At 52.7% G+C, this 17,731-nt stretch overlaps 1 protein-coding gene across 1 annotated transcript in view; it reads right to left on the bottom strand.

Moving 5' to 3' along the window:
* Window positions 1-15,654, bottom strand: part of LOC136167404 (collagen alpha-1(I) chain-like) — a 55,863-nt gene extending 40,209 nt beyond the window's left edge. The window contains exons 1-3 of the mRNA XM_065934994.1: window positions 15,060-15,654; window positions 13,707-15,003; window positions 13,555-13,611 (exon numbers count right to left, since the gene is read on the bottom strand). Coding sequence (XP_065791066.1) covers window positions 13,555-13,611; window positions 13,707-15,003; window positions 15,060-15,654 — 1,949 coding nt within the window. The remainder of the gene's footprint in view (window positions 1-13,554; window positions 13,612-13,706; window positions 15,004-15,059) is intronic.
* Between the last annotated feature and the right edge of the window lie 2,077 nt (window positions 15,655-17,731).

Genomic DNA, 17,731 nt, shown 5'->3' with positions numbered 1-17,731 from the left:
ATCCTCTGAGCACAGATTCTTTAACAACCCAGGAGAAAATGTTATCCTATTCGTATTTGTCTTGGTATTTGTAGGGCAACGTGAACGGATGGAGGACCCTAGGACAAGAGAGCAGCCTTCGGTGCTGGCTCTAAACAGTAACAGGAGAGTAGAAAGGAATACGTCCGCGGTCCCCCAGATTTTGGCACCAGGGACTGGTTTCGAGGAAGACGATTTTTCCATGGACTGTGGCTGGGGGTGGGGAGGATGGTTTTGGGATGATTCAAGGGCATTACATTTATTGTGCATTTTATTTCTATTATTATTATATCAGCTCCACCTCGGATCTTCAGGCATTAGATCCTGGGGTTGGGGATCTATGGTGATTCAGTCACCAGTTCATTCAGTCACGCGTGCATTCAGTTATCAGGTATACACTGGTTGCTACCACATGCCAGGCACTAGTGGCAATAGCAACTTTTCCAACACATGAACGGCTTTGGCTCAGAGTAAGCTTTCTTATGGGCTTCCCAGGTGGCTCAGTGGCAAAGCAACCACCTGCCGATGCCAGAGACACCAGAGACACGGGTTTGATCCCTGGGTCGGGAAGATCCCCTGGAGCAGGATATGGGAACCCACTGCAGTGTCCTTGCCTGGAAAGTGCCACGGACAGAGGAGCCTGGCGGGCTACAGTTAATGGGGTCGCAAAGAGATGGACACAACTGAGCTCGCACACGCTGCGGTAGGTGTGACGGGGAGAAACAGAAAACAGCATGTTGGGTGGAGAGCGCGAGACGCTCACACCTGAAGGCGGAGGAGAAAAAAGACTTTCACGAGCCGCAGAAGAAAGGAGCAGGGCAGCACGGAGCCTCAGGCACACATCAGAGAACATAAGGGAGATCAGATCAGACCAGGGAGCATGGGGATCGCTGGTTACAAAAAGGAAAGACTGAGAGACCAAGGGTTGAGAAGTGAACGGAAAAGTTTCACTGCCGAGCAGGGACCCCAATCAAGCGCAGCTCTGAGCTCTAGGGGATGCGTTTAGGGGAGGAGAAATGGGCATATTTGCAACACTGAAAGGTCATGAACCATCTTTAGTCTCAGTTTAGGAGAGCCAAGTCTCTGAGTGCGGCCATGAACCTGTCAGTTATACAAGCCCAGGACTTGTTAGAAGAGATCAGCTGCGGGTGCTGGGGGCGTTCAGTTCCCCCACCACGTGTGTGAGCTGCCCATATTGGGAGAGGCCAGGCCAGAGGTTGTCATGCTTAGGATGGGGGTGGAAATTGCATGGGGTGAGATCCCACTGCCCCCAACGGTTCCTGCTCTTGCATGCATGCTGGGCCCGTGCGGCAGGAGGGATCTTGTGCCACTTCCCCCCACCCCTCCCCGTCCCATCCCCCCCACCCACCGAGATGTCCCGTCTTGATGCCAGGGTCTGGGAACGTGATGCAATACCATGCCCGGCCTGTGTCACATCACATGACAGAAAGGGAGTCAGCAGATGTCATTAAGGTTACTAATCACTTGACTGAGGGTTAATCAACAGGCGTATTATGTGGGGGGGCCTAATTGAATCACACGAACCCCTTGACAGCAGAGAGCTTCAGCGGGCTGAGGGCAAAACGAGAGGTCAGAGGGACTGACAGTGTGAGAATGCACTTTTGATGCACTTTTTTTGATGCCCCTTTGCTAGGTCGAAGGTGGAGAGATGCCACGCAAGGACCGAAAACGCAGCCTCAGCAGACAGCCGGCAAGGGAACATGCCCTGGAGTCTTCTGGCCGCAGGAGGAGAGTTTGGCCAACAATCTGAGTGAACTTACAAGTGACTCCCTCCCCAGAGCCCATCCCAGCTGACATTTTGTTTTCAGTCTTGTGATACCCAGAGCAGAGGACTCAGTTGAGCCTAACCTGCAGAACTGCGAGTGAATGAGTAGGTGCTGCTCTGAGCGCCTAAGTATATGGCGTTTGTTACGCAGCATTGGGAACCAATACAACCTTGTGAGGGTCAGACACGGGGCTGGGTCCTACAGGGACACATCTGCTGCCTTCAAAGTGTCTCATCTCGTGGGGACAGCACAGGCAGGCTGGTGCACAGAAACGCGAGCTGGGCTTTTCTGGTGGTCCAGTGGTTAAGAATCTGCCTGCCAATGCAGGGGATGTGGGTTCCATCCCTAGTAGGGAAAATCCCACATGCGGGGGGCAGGGGTGGGGCAGGGGGCACCACGACTCCAGAGCCGAGGCTCGAGAGCCAAGGAGCAGCAACGACGGAAGCCCACGTGCTCTAGAGCTTGCGTTCTGGACAGGAGAAGCCGCTGCAATGGAACCACAGCGAGAGAAAGCCCACGCGCAGCCGTGAGGGCCCAGTGGAGCAAGAGACCCAGCGCGGCCAAAAATTGAATTAAAGGAGAAACGCGGGATTAAAGCGGGGCACGGGAACGCCTCTGAGAGGTCACTGCTGAGATGTTCTGGGAAAAGAGGACTCTGGGCTGAGATGGGAAGGCCTGAGATCAGGGATGCGGTGGGTGGCTCCAGTTATAACAGAGTTCAACCTCAACATTTAGGCGGTCCTGGCACCCAAGGATGCTCTGTAGAGGGATGGGGATGCACAAGAGAGCGATTTCCCCTCTCTTTTTGCTGTCAGAGTCAGTGGGAAGACAATCAAGGAGGACCTACTGCAGAGCACATGGGACTCTGCTCACTGTTGTGGGGCAGCCTGCTTGGGAGGGGGTTTGGGGGAGAATGGATCCACGCGTATGTACGGCTGAGTCTCCTTGCTGCTCACCTGAAACCATCACAACGTTGTCTGCTCATCGGTTACACCCCAATACAACATAAAAAGTTTAAAAAGGCAGTGAAAATTTAGTTAAGGGAAGGATATAGAGACCAAAAGGCCGCTTTTGCTAAAAATTAATGGACTGTCACTTATTGCGTTTATCACAGATGCTATTCATGACCGTCTATTTTGCTGTAAAAGATGCTGCTACTGCCCAATTACCCAAAATTCTGTTTCCTTTCAACAATTTTATAAATTGGTGACTTTATAAAAAGGCGACACAGGAAAATAAAAGGAACGTTCAGGAACCCAGGGGAGATTAAGCTGTCAGCCAGCCGAGGCAGGGCCTCTCTTGGGGACAGATTCATTCCTTCTCTTTTTCTCTCTGCAGACTTTTCCCCAGGACCCCCTCGGATGAGAGTGTTAGTGAGGAAGACACACCTCCTGCAGCTCCTCTGCTCTCAGAAGGGTGGGAGGCGGGGGTCAGGCGGGGTGGGCGGTGGCTGATGGGGAGGGGAGGGGAACTAATGCTTATTAACTGTGGCCTGTGAGGTCCCCAGAAGAAATGCTCTTCGAGGGTGTCATTTGCATCCTGCCCATTAGCATCTCCAAAGGCCTTGACAGATGATTGGGAAGACACCCACTGGCTTTTGCCATATCAGCAGCTTGCTTTGCCCATAGGTGCGTGTCTCCTTCAGATTCATTGAACATTGAACATTCACTAAAAGGTGAAGAGCTGGAGACTCCAGTGACAGAAAAGACCTACAACTGCCCAGATCCATCTCTTAGCTTCCATTCACTTAAGTATCTGTCTTGAGTTTATATATAGTTTTTCAGTTCTTTTCCATTATAAGTTACTACCAGACACTGAATGTAGTTCTCTATGGGTGCATGCTCAGTCGTGTCCAACTCTTTGAGATCCTATGGACTGTAGCCCGCCAGGTTCTTCTGTCCATGGGATTCTCCAGACGAGAATACTGGAGTGGGTTGCTGTGCCCTCCTCCAGGGGATCTTCCCAACCCAGGGATGAAACGTGTGTTTTCTTGTGTCCTGTGCATTGGCAGGTGGATTCTTTACCACTGCGCCCCCTTGGAAGCCTTAAGTATCTGTCTTCAGAATTGCTATGGGTTGAAGGTTTGTGTCCCCCTCAAACTCATCTGTTGAAATCCTAACCCCCAAGGTGATGGTTGCAGGAGGTGGGGCTTGAGGGGTGATTAGATTACAAAGGTGGAGCCCTCGAAAGTGGGACTGGTGCCTTTCTAAAGAGACCCAAAATAGCTTCCTTTATGCTTTCTGCCACGTGAGGACACAAGGGTAAGATGAATGTCTATAAGGGTGTGGGCCGTCACCAGACACTGTGTCTTTTGGGGCCTTGAGTTTGGACTTTCCAGCCTCCAGAACTTTGAGAAATAAATGTGTGCAGGGTTTTTTTGTTTTGTTTTGTTTTTGTTCATGTTGTCTCAGTCACACTGCACAGCTTGCAGGACATGGACCTTAGTTTCTCAACCAGAGATTAAACCTGGGACCCGGGCATTGAAAACACAGAGTCCCAACCCCTGGACCACCAGGAAATGCCCAGTGTCTGTTGGTTATAAGCCGCCCAGTCGGTGGTATTTTCTATGGCATCCTGAACACACTAAGACAAGTACCATGGAGCCTATCCTGGGGTTTGGGCCCAGGAGGGAAATAGAGGATGGACCTGGTGCCGACCACTCATTAGGGCATGATGAGCTTCTAGAAGGCACCCCTGCCTTCCTGTGGTGGCAGCCGCTGAGTACCACCTGCAGGGCGTGTGCTCAGCCTCGCTGCAACGGTTTGCTCGTTCGTTTCCTGCAGGGAAGTTTCCGCATCGTGGCCTGCCACGACTTGTTCCCGACCACTTGTCTGGTTTCATGTTTGGAATTCTTCCCTCCACACTGAGAGCTGCACCACTCTGAGCTGTTTTCACCTTGTGCCCTTTCTTATCCTTTGAGAAAACATTCTCTCCATCTAGAAGCTTCTGGACACCTTCTCCTCTGTCCTAGGCAAACTTCTTTTTTAATGGGGAAAGTGTTTCTTATTTACTTCCTTATTTATTTGGGGCTGTGCTGGGTCTTCACTGCCGTGGGGGCTCTGCTCGAGCTGTGAGCAGGGACTGCTCTCACGATGCGGTTCCCAGGCTTGCTTCTCGCTGCGGTGGCTTCTGTTGTCGTGGAGCTCGGGCTCTCGGGCATGTGGGCTTTAGGCCGTGTGGCTCAAGGACTCGGTTGATTGTGGTTCCCAGGTTCTGGAACACAGGCTCGATACTTGTGGCACATGGGCTTAGCTGCTTTGAGACATGTGGGATCTCCTTGGACCAGGGAACAAACCTATGTCCCCTGCATTGGCAGGCAGATTCTTAACCACTGGACCGCCAGGGAAGTCCTAGCCAGCCTTCTTCACGTCTCAAAGCAGACTCTAGCTCTGTTACACTTGCTGTGATGCTCTCAAACACACGGGAAAGGGTTTCTCCAGGCTCCCACCAAACCTGAGTGGCGTGTGTTACTGTCATTGTCTGCTTGCCTGAAAGGCTCTCCACTGGACTCAACTGCCGGAGGTCAAGTTTCTGTTTTGTTTTGCTTATTTTCGTATTTGTATCTATAACATTATCTTACTCCCGTAATACATATTTCCTGCCTGATTGACTAGAGATTACAGGGTGTTGTGGAGGTGACGTGTAAAGGGCTTGCTTTCTAGCGAGCTCATCCACTATAGGTATTCATCCCATGTGGAGCATCTCTTGAGAAAAGAGAGATCACACTGGGAAAAATCCAGAACATTTTAGACTGAAACCACCGGAAATGCCAATATCCCTGGGGGGAGGGTTTACTTGCCGTAGAAGCAGAACAATAAGACTTTGGAAAGTACTTCTGAGACTTTCAGCTTTGGGGAATTTTTGGTGGATGATACATTAGGAAAGAAAAAAATCAGATCCCAGTTTCCCGTTGGCGCTGGTATTCCTCTGCAGTCTTGTTGATTTCAACTGCTAGCCACCTTAGGCAGAGCACGCAGTCACACGCTTGTCTCCTTTCCCAACATTTGCACATGAGCTAACATGTACGTAGGAACGTCAGGTCCGTTTGCTCTCTAATCACGGTTCCTCTGCTCAACAATGATGAGCAAATAGTGTGATAAGCTGTCATTAAAAAAAAAACTTAACAGTAGAAAGAATAGGAGATTTGGAGTCAGAAGACTCCCCAAGTTCCAGCCTTGACTCTGTCACTCTCTGTTTGTGTGATCTGAAGCTTTTTTTTTTTTAATTTTATTTTGAATTGGGGTAGAGCTGAGTAACAATGCTGGCATAGTTTCAGGTGGACGGAAGGGATTCGGCCACACAGAAACACGTTTCCATTCTGTGGATGGGAAGGGACTCGGCCACACATAAACGTGTATCCATTCTGTGGACCGGAAGGGACTCAGCCACACATAAACAAACATGTATCCATTCTCCCCCAAGCTCCCCTCCCATCCAGGCTGCCACATTTTTTTTGTTTGTTCATTTCTTGGCCTGCCACTCCCTGACCAGGGATTTAACCCAGGCCTCCACAGTGAAAGTGCCAAATCTTAACCACTAGACCACCAGGGAACGCCTTATCTTAAGCTCCTGGTTTCTCAAAGAGGTCATCCTCAAAATGTGACAATCACAGCAGTAAAGGCTCCACAGGGCTATAGTGACTATCAAATGAGATTCCTTAGATATTGGTAAAAGAGCTTTTCTTTCAATGGCAAAATTATCTTTCATGCAACTATGAAATAAACAAAGGTCAAATTTTATTTAACTCCTTGGTTAATGTGCAGACCAGTAAGATGTTCGAACTAGCTCAAATGAAAATTTGACTTACAGGGATTTTTATTCTCCTTGGGACATAATTCCTTTGTATTGTCATGAATAGAAAAAAAAATGTGTTGTCAGTTTTCTGCAACTTAACTTCTATCCCTACAGAGCTGTTAAACGGCTTAGGCCATCAAAACCCATCCAGTGAATGGAGTCAGACAATCTTGGAGAAACGCCCCCAGCACTCCGCTACAAGGACGCCAGGATTCTCTTTTGCCCGTTCCCGACACCCAGTAGCTGGATACTGTGGGCCCTGGACAATCCTCTCTCGTCCTCCCTTTCTCCTTGACAACCACATGACATCTGCCCCCATCCCCTCACCCCACCCTCTTCTGCTCTGGACCAGATCCTTAGAGAAAAGCCTGGCCCTCCTCCTCCAAGGTCACTCTCCCTTAATTAACTTTCCTCTCTTGTTTTTCTCAGTGGTTTCCTTCTTCCTCCCTTATGGTTCCTGCTCCTTCCTGCTCCGTGGCTTAGAAACATCTTCAAATCCCTCTTCACTTTAAAAACAAACAGAAACAAAAATATGAAATTGCTCACTTGTGTGTGTGCAGTTATGCTCTATAACAACAACAAGGGGAGAAAAAAAAAGACTTGACATTTTGATGGCTTACAACAGAGATCAAGAAACTTTTTCCTTAAAAGAGTCAGGTAGTAAATATTTTAAGCTTTGTGGACCGCATGTGTTTTCTGTTCCTATTTACTTTGTTTTTCTTTACAGCTCCTAAAAACTGTGAAAGCCATTTTTAGCTTGTGGACAGTACAAAAAGAGGCTGCTGGCTAGATCTGGTTTAGAGAAACGTGTTTATTTTTCACTGGTGCTTCTGAGGCAGAATATATTTGCCCCTCTCCCCACCAACGCTGGGCATGGCTGCGTGCTGGCCTGGCAAGTGAAATGTTGGCAGATGTGACTTAAGAAGTACAGGCTTGAGTAGCAGCTGGTCTGAGAAAGATGGGAGACGTATGGAGCAGGCCTGGACCCAGGACCCAGGGCCCAGGGAGGAACCGGAACCACGCCGACGGAGCCCCGCTTAGGTCGGATAGACCGTCGCCCGCCTGCAACGCGCAGAATGGATGCTGAGCTGTGCTTAGTGGCTCAGTCGTGTCCGACTTTGCGACCCCATGGACTGTAGGCCTCCAGGCTCCTCTGTGCATGCGGTTCTCCAGGCAAGAAGACTGGAGTGGGTGGCCATGTCCTCCTCCAGGGAGAATGGATGATTGACTGCTTAAGTGTGAACTGCCTAAGTAGGGGAATTCAGTAGCTGTAGTTATTTAAAATCTATTTTACTGGTGAAACTCTTAGACTGTGTTTCTGAAGTGTAGTCAGGGATCACCTGCAAAGTGTGATCAGAACACCTGGGATACCTGTTATTATTAATATCAGTTCCCCGGGGCCTCCCTTTGGTGGGACTAATTTGGAATACCTGAGGGGAAGACTTAATAAGGTGCATTATTACTAAACTCCCTGAGGAGTTTGAGAATTGCCGTTTCAGACTCTTCATGAGTCTTTTGTTTCAAATGTAATAACTGCCTTCATTGGAAACCTCCCATGCCCCAGATGCTTTGCATATTTGCATGATCTTAGTTTTAAATCTTGTAACAACTCTAAGAGGCAGGTCTGACTATCCCCATTTTACAGCTAGGGAAATTGAGGCTTGGAGAGGTTAAATAACGTAGGATCACATGTCTGTGTGATTCTTCTACTCTCCTGATGTCCACTGGCATAGCTTAAGTTGGTTTACAGCTTTGGTGTTCCTTGACATACACAATTATGCAAATCACCCTGAGCTGTCAGTTCTTCTAGCCAGAAACAAGCTAGTGAAAAAGGGAAGACTAGAGCAAGGAAGTCCGTGGGGCCGCGGAGAGATGGACATGACCGATCAGCTGAACAAGAGCAAGGGGCAGGGAGAGGGTCTGAAAATGGCAGGAAGCTCTGACTGGGGCTGTTTGTCAAGGGAAGGGGCGGGGCCAGGGCTGCTGATGGGGTTGATGGGCTGTTTCTGGTTCCTAGAGAAAGGAGGGAGGGAGGGAGGGAGGGAGGGGGAAGGGCCCACCAGGGCCAAGGGGCTGAGTGGTCCCACCTGAGAGGGCTCACAGTGGCCAGAAACTTCAAAGAGAGCAAACATCCACACAGGTGGCTTCGATGACCTTAGAAGTGCCTGGAGCGGGTGTTTAAAATTTTGTTTTTCAGGTCACCCCCCACCCCCAGATTCTGACCTACTAGCTCTGAGCTATACCCAGGGATCTTCCTTTTCAGCAAGCTTTCTGAATCTGATGTTGGTTTTTTGAGATCACACTTTGAAAAACTTTGAACTAAAGAAATGATTCACAAGTGCTAGATCTTTCCCTTTGGAAAAAACCACCTAAGGAACATGTACAGTGTAAATTTTAGATGCAGAAAAATAGAAGGAAAAAAATCATTGAAAATCCTACCAGTCAGGGATACTACTACCAACATTTCGATATGTGAATTCTCCCACATTTTGTGTGTGTGCATCTCACAGATGGGGCCGTATACTATATTACTCTGTAGCTTGCTTTTTGCATTTAACCATATGTGTTAACATACCCTTGAAGTCAATAAATGTAAACGCACCTCATATTTATGGTAAGTTTTTAGGTATCGGTGGAGATGCTTGTTTGAGGGGATGGTCTGGGACCGTTCACATCCTTTTCGACGTGCACTATTAAGCAAACTGGGTAAGGCCAGAGTCTGGGGCTCGTCTCAAAACCCCAGTGTCCTGCCTCAGCCACACTCCACAGAGTCCTGCCTGGGCTGGGTGAGGAGGAGCCCTGGGCTGGTTCTGGGCAAGCAGCGTACTTTACCAGTTGTGGGCAGACACCCGGGGGTTCCAGGAAGCAACCCAGGGAACTGTCAGCCTCTGCTGCTAATCCTGAGGGCTTTCCGGCTCCGAGGCCACTGCCAGTCCTCAAGGCTGGCAGCGCCAAGCCAAAGGAGCGTCCATCTCCGCCCCACCCCCTACCTCCCACCCAGGGGAGCCCCTCAGGGACGGGGTTCAAGACTGACTCAAAGACTGAAACCATGAGCCAAGTGAAGAGTTGCCTGAGTGGCTGCCTTTGAACTGGAGAAACGGCCCCTCCCCGAGGCTCTCTCCTCCCGGGGAGCCCCACACCCCCGCCCCCACCCAGGGGCCCCGGCAACAATGCAAAGTTCAAATCTATGGCTACAAGGAAGTGCATTTGGGAACAATCAGCGGGCCCCTGACCTCTGACCTGTGACCCCAGGACTGCCCTCCCTTCCTCAGAGAAGGGGCTTGAGTCCTTGGAACCAAAGGAAAAAAAAATGTGTGTAGAGGGCCATTTTTGAGAAGAAATGAACTTAAAATACAATCGCTAGTAAAACTTCTTTAAAAAAGTGATTGGATAAATGACTTCAGTCTGAGAGATAAACAGACAACATAGCAAATCCTTTAACCTCCTGTCCGGGGCATAAAGGGGCCTGCGTTTGTATTTTCCTGGTGCTTTTATGACCTAGGGCCTGGCCTCTCTCTGCCTCTGGCCCGGCCGGCACAAAGCCCAGCTAATCACAGAGAAGTTTCGGAAATGAGGGTCTAGAATGGAATTTCCTCCTCACGCCCTGCCGGCCGCAGCCTCTTCAGGGCACTTCCCTCTCTGGAAGGCTCTGCTTCCCCCGCCACCCCCACCTCGGAAACAAAGGGGCTGTTTCAAGCTTTCCTTGGAGCCCAGCGTGCCCTCGGGGGGGTACAAGAATTCAGTGAAAGCAGTTCTTTATGCTCCCTTCCCAGGGGTAGGGCTGTCAGAGGAAAGAAAATAAATCAAGCACCCCACATTTGAAGGCAGGAGGACAAGGGGACGACAGAGGATGAGGTGGTTGGATGACATCATTGACTCGATGGACATGAGTTTGAGTAAGCTCTGGGAGCTGGTGATGGACAGGGAAGTCTGGCATGCTGCAGTCCATGGGGTCGCAAAGAGTTGACTGAACTGAACCCCACATTTGTGGGGTGTATTATGTATAAATACCTGTGTGTGAGGGGGATACAAAAGTGTTTCTTGTAGCTAGTAGGAGCCTTGCCTTCAAAGAGCTTCCTGGGGAATACCATTGCTCATCAGAGCACAGGGGAGAAGTCAATTCACAATTCAAGACTGCAATCAAAGCGATCCTGTGACAGAGGAATGTCACAGGCCTTAAGAGTTCAGGAAATGTTATATATTACTTGAGCGTCTCTTCCACCTGCCAGTCAGGACATGCAGGAGACAGGGGTCGATCCCTAGGTCAGGAAGATCCCCTGGAATAGGAAATGGTTACCCACTCCAGTATTCTTGCCTGGAGAATGCCATGGACAGAGGAGCCTGGTGGGCTACAGTCCATGGGGTCGCAAAGAGTCAGACACAGCTGAGCAGGCATACACACATGTTTCCTTTGCTGACTCCCCAGGCAAGAATACTGGAGTGGTTTACCATGCCCTCCAGGGAATCTTCCCAACCCAGGGATCGAACCCACACCTCTTACATCTCCTGCATTGGCAGGTGGGTTCTTTACCACTAGCGCCAACTGGGAAGCCCTATTGGATAAGACAATGGATTGCAAATACCTTTTGCTGGTAACTTGTCTCAGAAGGTGGTTCCCACCTGTTCTTTCCTTCCTTCAACACCTAGGCCACTTCCTCTTGGAGGAGTGGAGTCTAGTTCTTTGCCTCCTTGAATCTGGGCTGGCCTGTCACTGCTTTGACAAATAGAAGACGGTGGAAATTATGCTCTGCCAGTTGGTCAAAAATCCGCCTGCAATGAGGGAGACCCTGGTTCGATTCCTGGGTTGGGAAGATCCCCTGGAGAAGGGAAAGGCTACTCTCTCCAGTCTTCTGGCCTAGAGAATTCCATGGACTGTATAGTCCATGGGGTCGCAAAGAGTCGGACGTGACTGAGCAAATTTTTCAGTTTGTTCCAGGCCTGAAATGTAAGGGGACTGGCGATTTCTGCTTCTTTTCTCCTAAGAACCCAGCAGACATCGGAGTCCATTAGTGCCCATGTGAAGTGGAGTATTTCCCACCATACCATAAACAGGGACGCCACAGACATCAGGGATTGCGGGCCTGCACATGTGTTTCTGAGCCCACGAAGGACAATGTCTGCTACCAGGCGGTTGCTGCCATGAGCCGCCACCACTCCCTACGGTGAGTAAGGAACTAAGGATGTGAAAAATCAAATCGCCAGGATACTGGCCCCAGATAGCTGAGATACAGATGAAAGGAAGGATTTCAGCAAGCCCAGCCTCTTGCATCTTCTCACATATAGAAAAGCAATACATTCCTTAACTTGAGATATCTGATTTTCCTTAATTAACAATAACCTTTTGATGTTCAGACTACCTGCCCTTCTCTCAGGGTTACTTGAGGTGCTGCCTACTGGGCTTGAAGCTCTAAAAATTACCACACAGCAATGAAGACCTAGTACAGTAAAAAAAAAAAAAAAAAAAAAAAAAAAAAAATATATATATATATATATACACACACACACACACACGTGTGTGTGTGTGTGTGTGCACACGTGCTTAGTCACTCAGCTGTGTCCGACTCTTTGTGATCCTTTGGACTGTAGTCTGCCAGGCTCCTCTGTCCATGGAATTTCAGGCAAGAAGACTGGAGTGGGTTATCATTCCCTTCTCAGGTGATCTTCCCATCTCAGGGATGGAACCCAGGTCTCTTATGTCTCATGCATTGGTAGGTGGATTCTTTATCACTAGCGCCACCTGGGAAGCCCATATATATATATGTGGAGAAGGGCATGGCAACCCACTCCTGTATTCTTGCCTGGAGAATCCCATGGACAGAGGAGCCTGGGGGGCTGCTGTCCACAGGGTCGCAGAGAGTCGGACACGACTGAAGTGAATTAGCATGCACACAAACATATATATTAAGAAACAATGAAAAGAATGAACTGCCAAAATGTTGGGTACTGAGAATAAACACTGCGAACGATCAGGAAAGGGGAGATGACGACCCAGCAGCATCCAAGGGTTGCAGTAGAATCAGGGGCGGGCTCTCCCTGAAAGACTGGGAAACCAATGTCGGGGGGCTGTGGGAGAGGAGGATGGTCACAGCCAGTACACACTCTTTGAAAATGTGATTTTTAATGATTACAGAATTTTCCGTCTCATGAATAGCCACAATTTATTAACCTATCCCTGTAATTTTGTACATTGATGAGGTTGATAATGTTGGCTATTTTAAGTAACACTAAAATGAAAGTCTCTAAAACAGTTTTTGCATGCATCTGATCATCCTTTGAAGAGAGATGACTAGACATGGAATAGTGGGCTGAGAGGCGAACATTTAAAAATATTCTTGACAGTCATTGCCAAGCAGCCTGCTAAAAAAAAAAAATTGCCCACTCACACTTTGTCCAGCTGTGTCTAAGAAGCTCCTGCCATTTTTATTCAGGCTACAAACAAATAAAAAGAAGGCATAAAACTATGTGCGGTCTGATTTTTTTGTAAATATGTGAAAATAAATGGAAAATAACTCAAAATGTTAACAGTGCATAACTCTGGGTGATGAGGGTTTATAGGTAATCTGAAGGAAATGACAACTCATTCCAGTATTCTTTTTTTTTTTTTTTCTTTTTTTTTTTCAGTATTCTTGCCTGGGGAAATCCCATGGACAGAGGAGCCTGGCAGGCTACAGTCTATGAGGTCGCAAGAGTTGGATGCCACTTAGCAACGGAATGTTTTTCTTTATTCCTTTCTCTATATATTTCTTAAATAGGATGTGCATCACTTTCAAAACAAAAATTTTTAAGCAGAAAGAGGAATATGACAGAAGGAACACTGCTCAAGTCCAAGAGAATGGTCTTGCCCCGGGCGTCCGTAGGCCGGTCAGCGGGCACACACCACGCAGCCCTGCTGGGCTTCGGCGGCTCAGCTCCACCGCCGCCGCTGCGACCCGGCTCAGAGAACCCTGAGAGTCACCTGAGCGCGAACACACGTCCTTCCCGGAGCCCCAGCCCGGGCTCGCTGGGTGTGAACCTGTAAGGGATGGTGGATAGGGTGCGGCGCCTGATGGGCGTTTTCAGACAGCGACTCCTGTCCCCTCGTGAGCACTGTCGGGGCTCGCCCCCCACCGCAGCCTCCGGGGAAGGCCCGGGCGTGAGCAGAGTCGGGGCTCGCCCCCCGCCGCGGCCTCCGAGGAAGGCCCGAGCGTGAGCAGTGTCGGGGCTCGCTCCCCACCGCAGCCTCCGAGGAAGGCCCGACGTGAGCAGTGTCGGGGCTCGCCCCCCGCCGCGGCCCACGAGGAAGGCCCGGGCGTGAGCAGTGTCGGGGCTCGCCTCCCGCCGCGGCCTCCGAGGAAGGCCCGGGCGTGAGCAGTGTCGGGGCTCGCCTCCCGCCGCGGCCTCCGAGGAAGGCCCGGGCGTGAGCAGAGTCGGGGCTCGCCCCCCGCCGCGGCCCACGAGGAAGGCCCGGGCGTGAGCAGAGTCGGGGCTCGTTCCCCACCGCGGCCTCCGAGGAAGGCCCGGGCGTGAGCAGAGTCGGGGCTCGTTCCCCACCGCGGCCCACGAGGAAGGCCCGACGTGAGCAGTGTCGGGGCTCGCCCCCCGCCGCGGCCCACGAGGAAGGCCCGGGCATGAGCAGTGTCGGGGCTCGCCTCCCGCCGCGGCCTCCGAGGAAGGCCCGGGCGTGAGCAGTGTCGGGGCTCGCCTCCCGCCGCGGCCTCCGAGGAAGGCCCGGGCGTGAGCAGAGTCGGGGCTCGCCCCCCGCCGCGGCCCACGAGGAAGGCCCGGGCGTGAGCAGTGTCGGGGTTCGTTCCCCGCCGCGGCCTCCGAGGAAGGCCCGGGCGTGAGCAGAGTCGGGGCTCGCCCCCCGCCGCGGCCTCCGAGGAAGGCCCGGGCGTGAGCAGTGTCGGGGCTCGCTCCCCACCGCAGCCTCCGAGGAAGGCCCGACGTGAGCAGAGTCGGGGCTCGCCCCCCGCCGCGGCCCACGAGGAAGGCCCGGGCGTGAGCAGAGTCGGGGCTCGCCCCCCGCCGCGGCCTCCGAGGAAGGCCCGGGCGTGAGCAGTGTCGGGGCTCGCTCCCCACCGCAGCCTCCGAGGAAGGCCCGGGCGTGAGCAGAGTCGGGGCTCGCCCCCCGCCGCGGCCCACGAGGAAGGCCCGGGCGTGAGCAGTGTCGGGGTTCGTTCCCCGCCGCGGCCTCCGAGGAAGGCCCGGGCGTGAGCAGAGTCGGGGCTCGCTCCCCACCGCAGCCTCCGAGGAAGGCCCGACGTGAGCAGTGTCGGGGCTCGCCCCCCGCCGCGGCCTCCGAGGAAGGCCCGCGGGGTGAGGGCCGCTCCCGGCAGAGCTGCAGCCCCGCTGGGCGGCAGAGCGGGCCGCGCGGCCGTGGAGACGCCCCGTGTGCTCCGCGCGTCTCGGCTGCAGGCGGCGCTAACTCGGGACCCACGAGCACAGACCGTGGCTCAGAAGCAGACAAAGCGCGCGGCTCACCGGGGCCGCCGCCTCCCCTGCGCTGCAGGTGCTCTGGGGTCAGAGGGGCGCCTTCGCGGGCGCCCCGGCTCACCCCGTGTGAGGGCCGGGGCCTGGCTTTGGGGGGGTCTGTGGTGGAGGAGAGGCCTGGTGGGGGGTCAGGCGAAGTGACCGCGTAGGCCGAGGCCGTGTGCGGCCTCTCCCCGGGGGCCAGTGGGGCGCGGCCACCGCGCGCTGGCCGGGCTCCCGGCCGCCTCTGGAGCCGGGAGACGAGGGCAGTTCCGTCCTCCGCGGGCCCCTCCGGCCCCCTCGGCGGGGAAGGGGCTGGGCCTGCCGGTTCCCTCAGCAACGGGGCCTGGCCCGGCTCCCCGCGCAGGCCCAGCCGGAAGGGAGAGAGCGGCGGCCTCTCCGGGCCTGTCCTCCTTCGCGGCGGTGGGCGCCCCGGGCACTCCGGGCGCCTGCTTCCAGCCGGTGGGTGCAGCCGCCCGGCAGGGGAGGCGTCAGGAGCCTGGGGCGAGCCTTCGCTCCCCAGGGCGCTGCCCCGGCTCCTGGCCTTCCGCCCCCCAGAGCTCGCGCTGGGGCGTTTTCTGACCAGCCTGTCGAAACGACCAAGCATCCTGCTCAGCGTTTCTGTTTTCAGGGCTTCTTAATGGCTTCTCCCACCGGACTCCCCTCTGCCGCGGGACCCGCAGGCCTCCGCCCGCCCCCGCGCCGCCTCCTCTCCCGTTTTGCCGGGCCCTTTCTTCCCCGCTGCCTCGTTCGTCTCTGCCCACGTTGCTTCTGGCCATTTATCTTTTATTTCCTTCACTCACACGCGCGCGCACCCCGTTGCAAAGACAAAGGAAAAGCCCCCCTTTCTCTTTCTAGTCTTAGTTTTCTGTCAGGCCCTTAGGGGAGTGGATAAAGCCATCCAGGCCTAGAGACACTGGCAAACTTTGTGACCCAGCGAGGCCATCCGCTGTAGAGGCCTTCTGTCCCTACTGACGTTTTAGATAGATGTCTTGGTACTGAACGGTGTGAGCGTTCAGATCTAGAAACGTGGCTGCTACAAAAGGGACCACTTTTCCTGACCACACCCGAGGAGTAAGAAGCTGGTGTATTTCACACACTTCACATTCTCAGAAATACTATTACTGTCTCCTGCAGGTACCCTGGCTGTTTTAAATGACTCCCACAAGGCCGTTTCCTTACGGACTGTTGTTTCAACCTGGGAAGGATCATGATGTGAAGTGTCACGTTGAGGGGGGCTCTGTCACCCTTTCACAAGATAGCTTTTTGTTGTTGGAGCATCACTGAGAATACTCAGGATCCATTAGCACAGAGCATGTAAACCCACATGGAAGCTACTCCCCTGAAGTGAAGTGAAACTCCCTCAGTCCTGTCCAACTCTTTGTGACCCCATGGAGTATGTAGGTCATGGGATTCTCCAGGCCAGAATGCTGGAGTGCCTAACCTTTCCCTTCTCCAGGGAATCTTCCCAACCCAGGGATCGAACCCAGGTCTCCTGCATTGCAGGCGGATTCTTTACCAGCTGAGCCACAGGAGAAGCCCCACACTTCCCTGACCCACACCCAAATAAAAAGATGCCGGTTCGTTTTTCACAGGGAGCCTAGACCAGCCATCACCTTTCTTATACCTGCCAGCACCTCGATCCCCAGCCCACGAAGCCCTTCACTTCCAGCTCCTGCAGGTAGGCTTGCTGTGAAGATTAAGACAGTTTATGTGTGCTGAACATGGAGCTCAGGGCCTGGTGCACAGTGAACAGTAGTAATAGCAATAGTAATATCGCCTTTGACCTTCTGGCCGTGGGAATGAACCTCTGTTATCTCCATGCTTCCCATAAACTAGTGCAAGGGTTATTAACCTTGATTCACAGAGATGGACGCTCAGGCAGGTTCAGTAACCAGCCCAGGGTCACCCAGCCAGTTAGATGGTGCCGTCCGGGTTTGAACTCAAAGTGCTCAGCATCACACAAGCTCTGTCCCAAGTGTTCGCGGTATCTCTCCAGCAGTCGTGACAGTATTGTAAATGGCTTGCTTAGCCCGAGTCCCCAGAGGTTTGTTCTGTGGAGACAATCCATTATGCCTTTGAAATCAGCTGGAGGCAGTCCTTCGGTGTGGGGCTTTTAGTGCCTACTGAGCAGGTGGAGAAAGAAGAGCAGTGAACAGGGTGCTTTGCAGCTCGAGGAGGGCTCCTTGTGCCGCCCAGGTTCTCCGGCGAGGCTGGGATTTAAGGCCTCCAAGGAGAACTGCTTCATACAAAGGCAGAAGAGATGGCTGTTCCCACGCTCTTGTGATTTTCGGGGAAAAGACAGGTCCCCTACAGCGTATCCTCTAGATCCAGATGGTCTGATATGAAAGCATCCGAAGAGCCGACATTGAAGAATCATTCTTCTGAGGTCTCTTCTCTCTCTAGAGTCCTCTTTTCAAGGAAGATGCCCACAAGCTGGAAAGCACCAGGGTGACCGCCTCCCTGCAGGGCAACGAGCGTCGGCATCGGGGGCTGGAGAGGAAAGGGAGCGCGGCGACAAAGGAGAGAGGCGGGCATCTCGGTGTTCTTCCCAGGCGCCCCGGGGAGTATCTTTGATTCGATCTTGGCTTCATGATCTTGGTGGGTTTTCTTGCTGCTCTCTGCTCCTTTTTTGACCAAGAAGGGGAAAGAGGGATGACAGATGAGGGGGTGTGGCTGGATGG

The sequence above is a fragment of the Muntiacus reevesi genome, chromosome 4 (assembly GCF_963930625.1).
Source record: "Muntiacus reevesi chromosome 4, mMunRee1.1, whole genome shotgun sequence".
NCBI classification, from domain to species: Eukaryota; Metazoa; Chordata; class Mammalia; order Artiodactyla; family Cervidae; genus Muntiacus; species Muntiacus reevesi.
The sequence above is the reverse complement of the archived record's forward strand: the minus strand, read 5'-3'. Positions and strand labels throughout refer to the sequence as shown.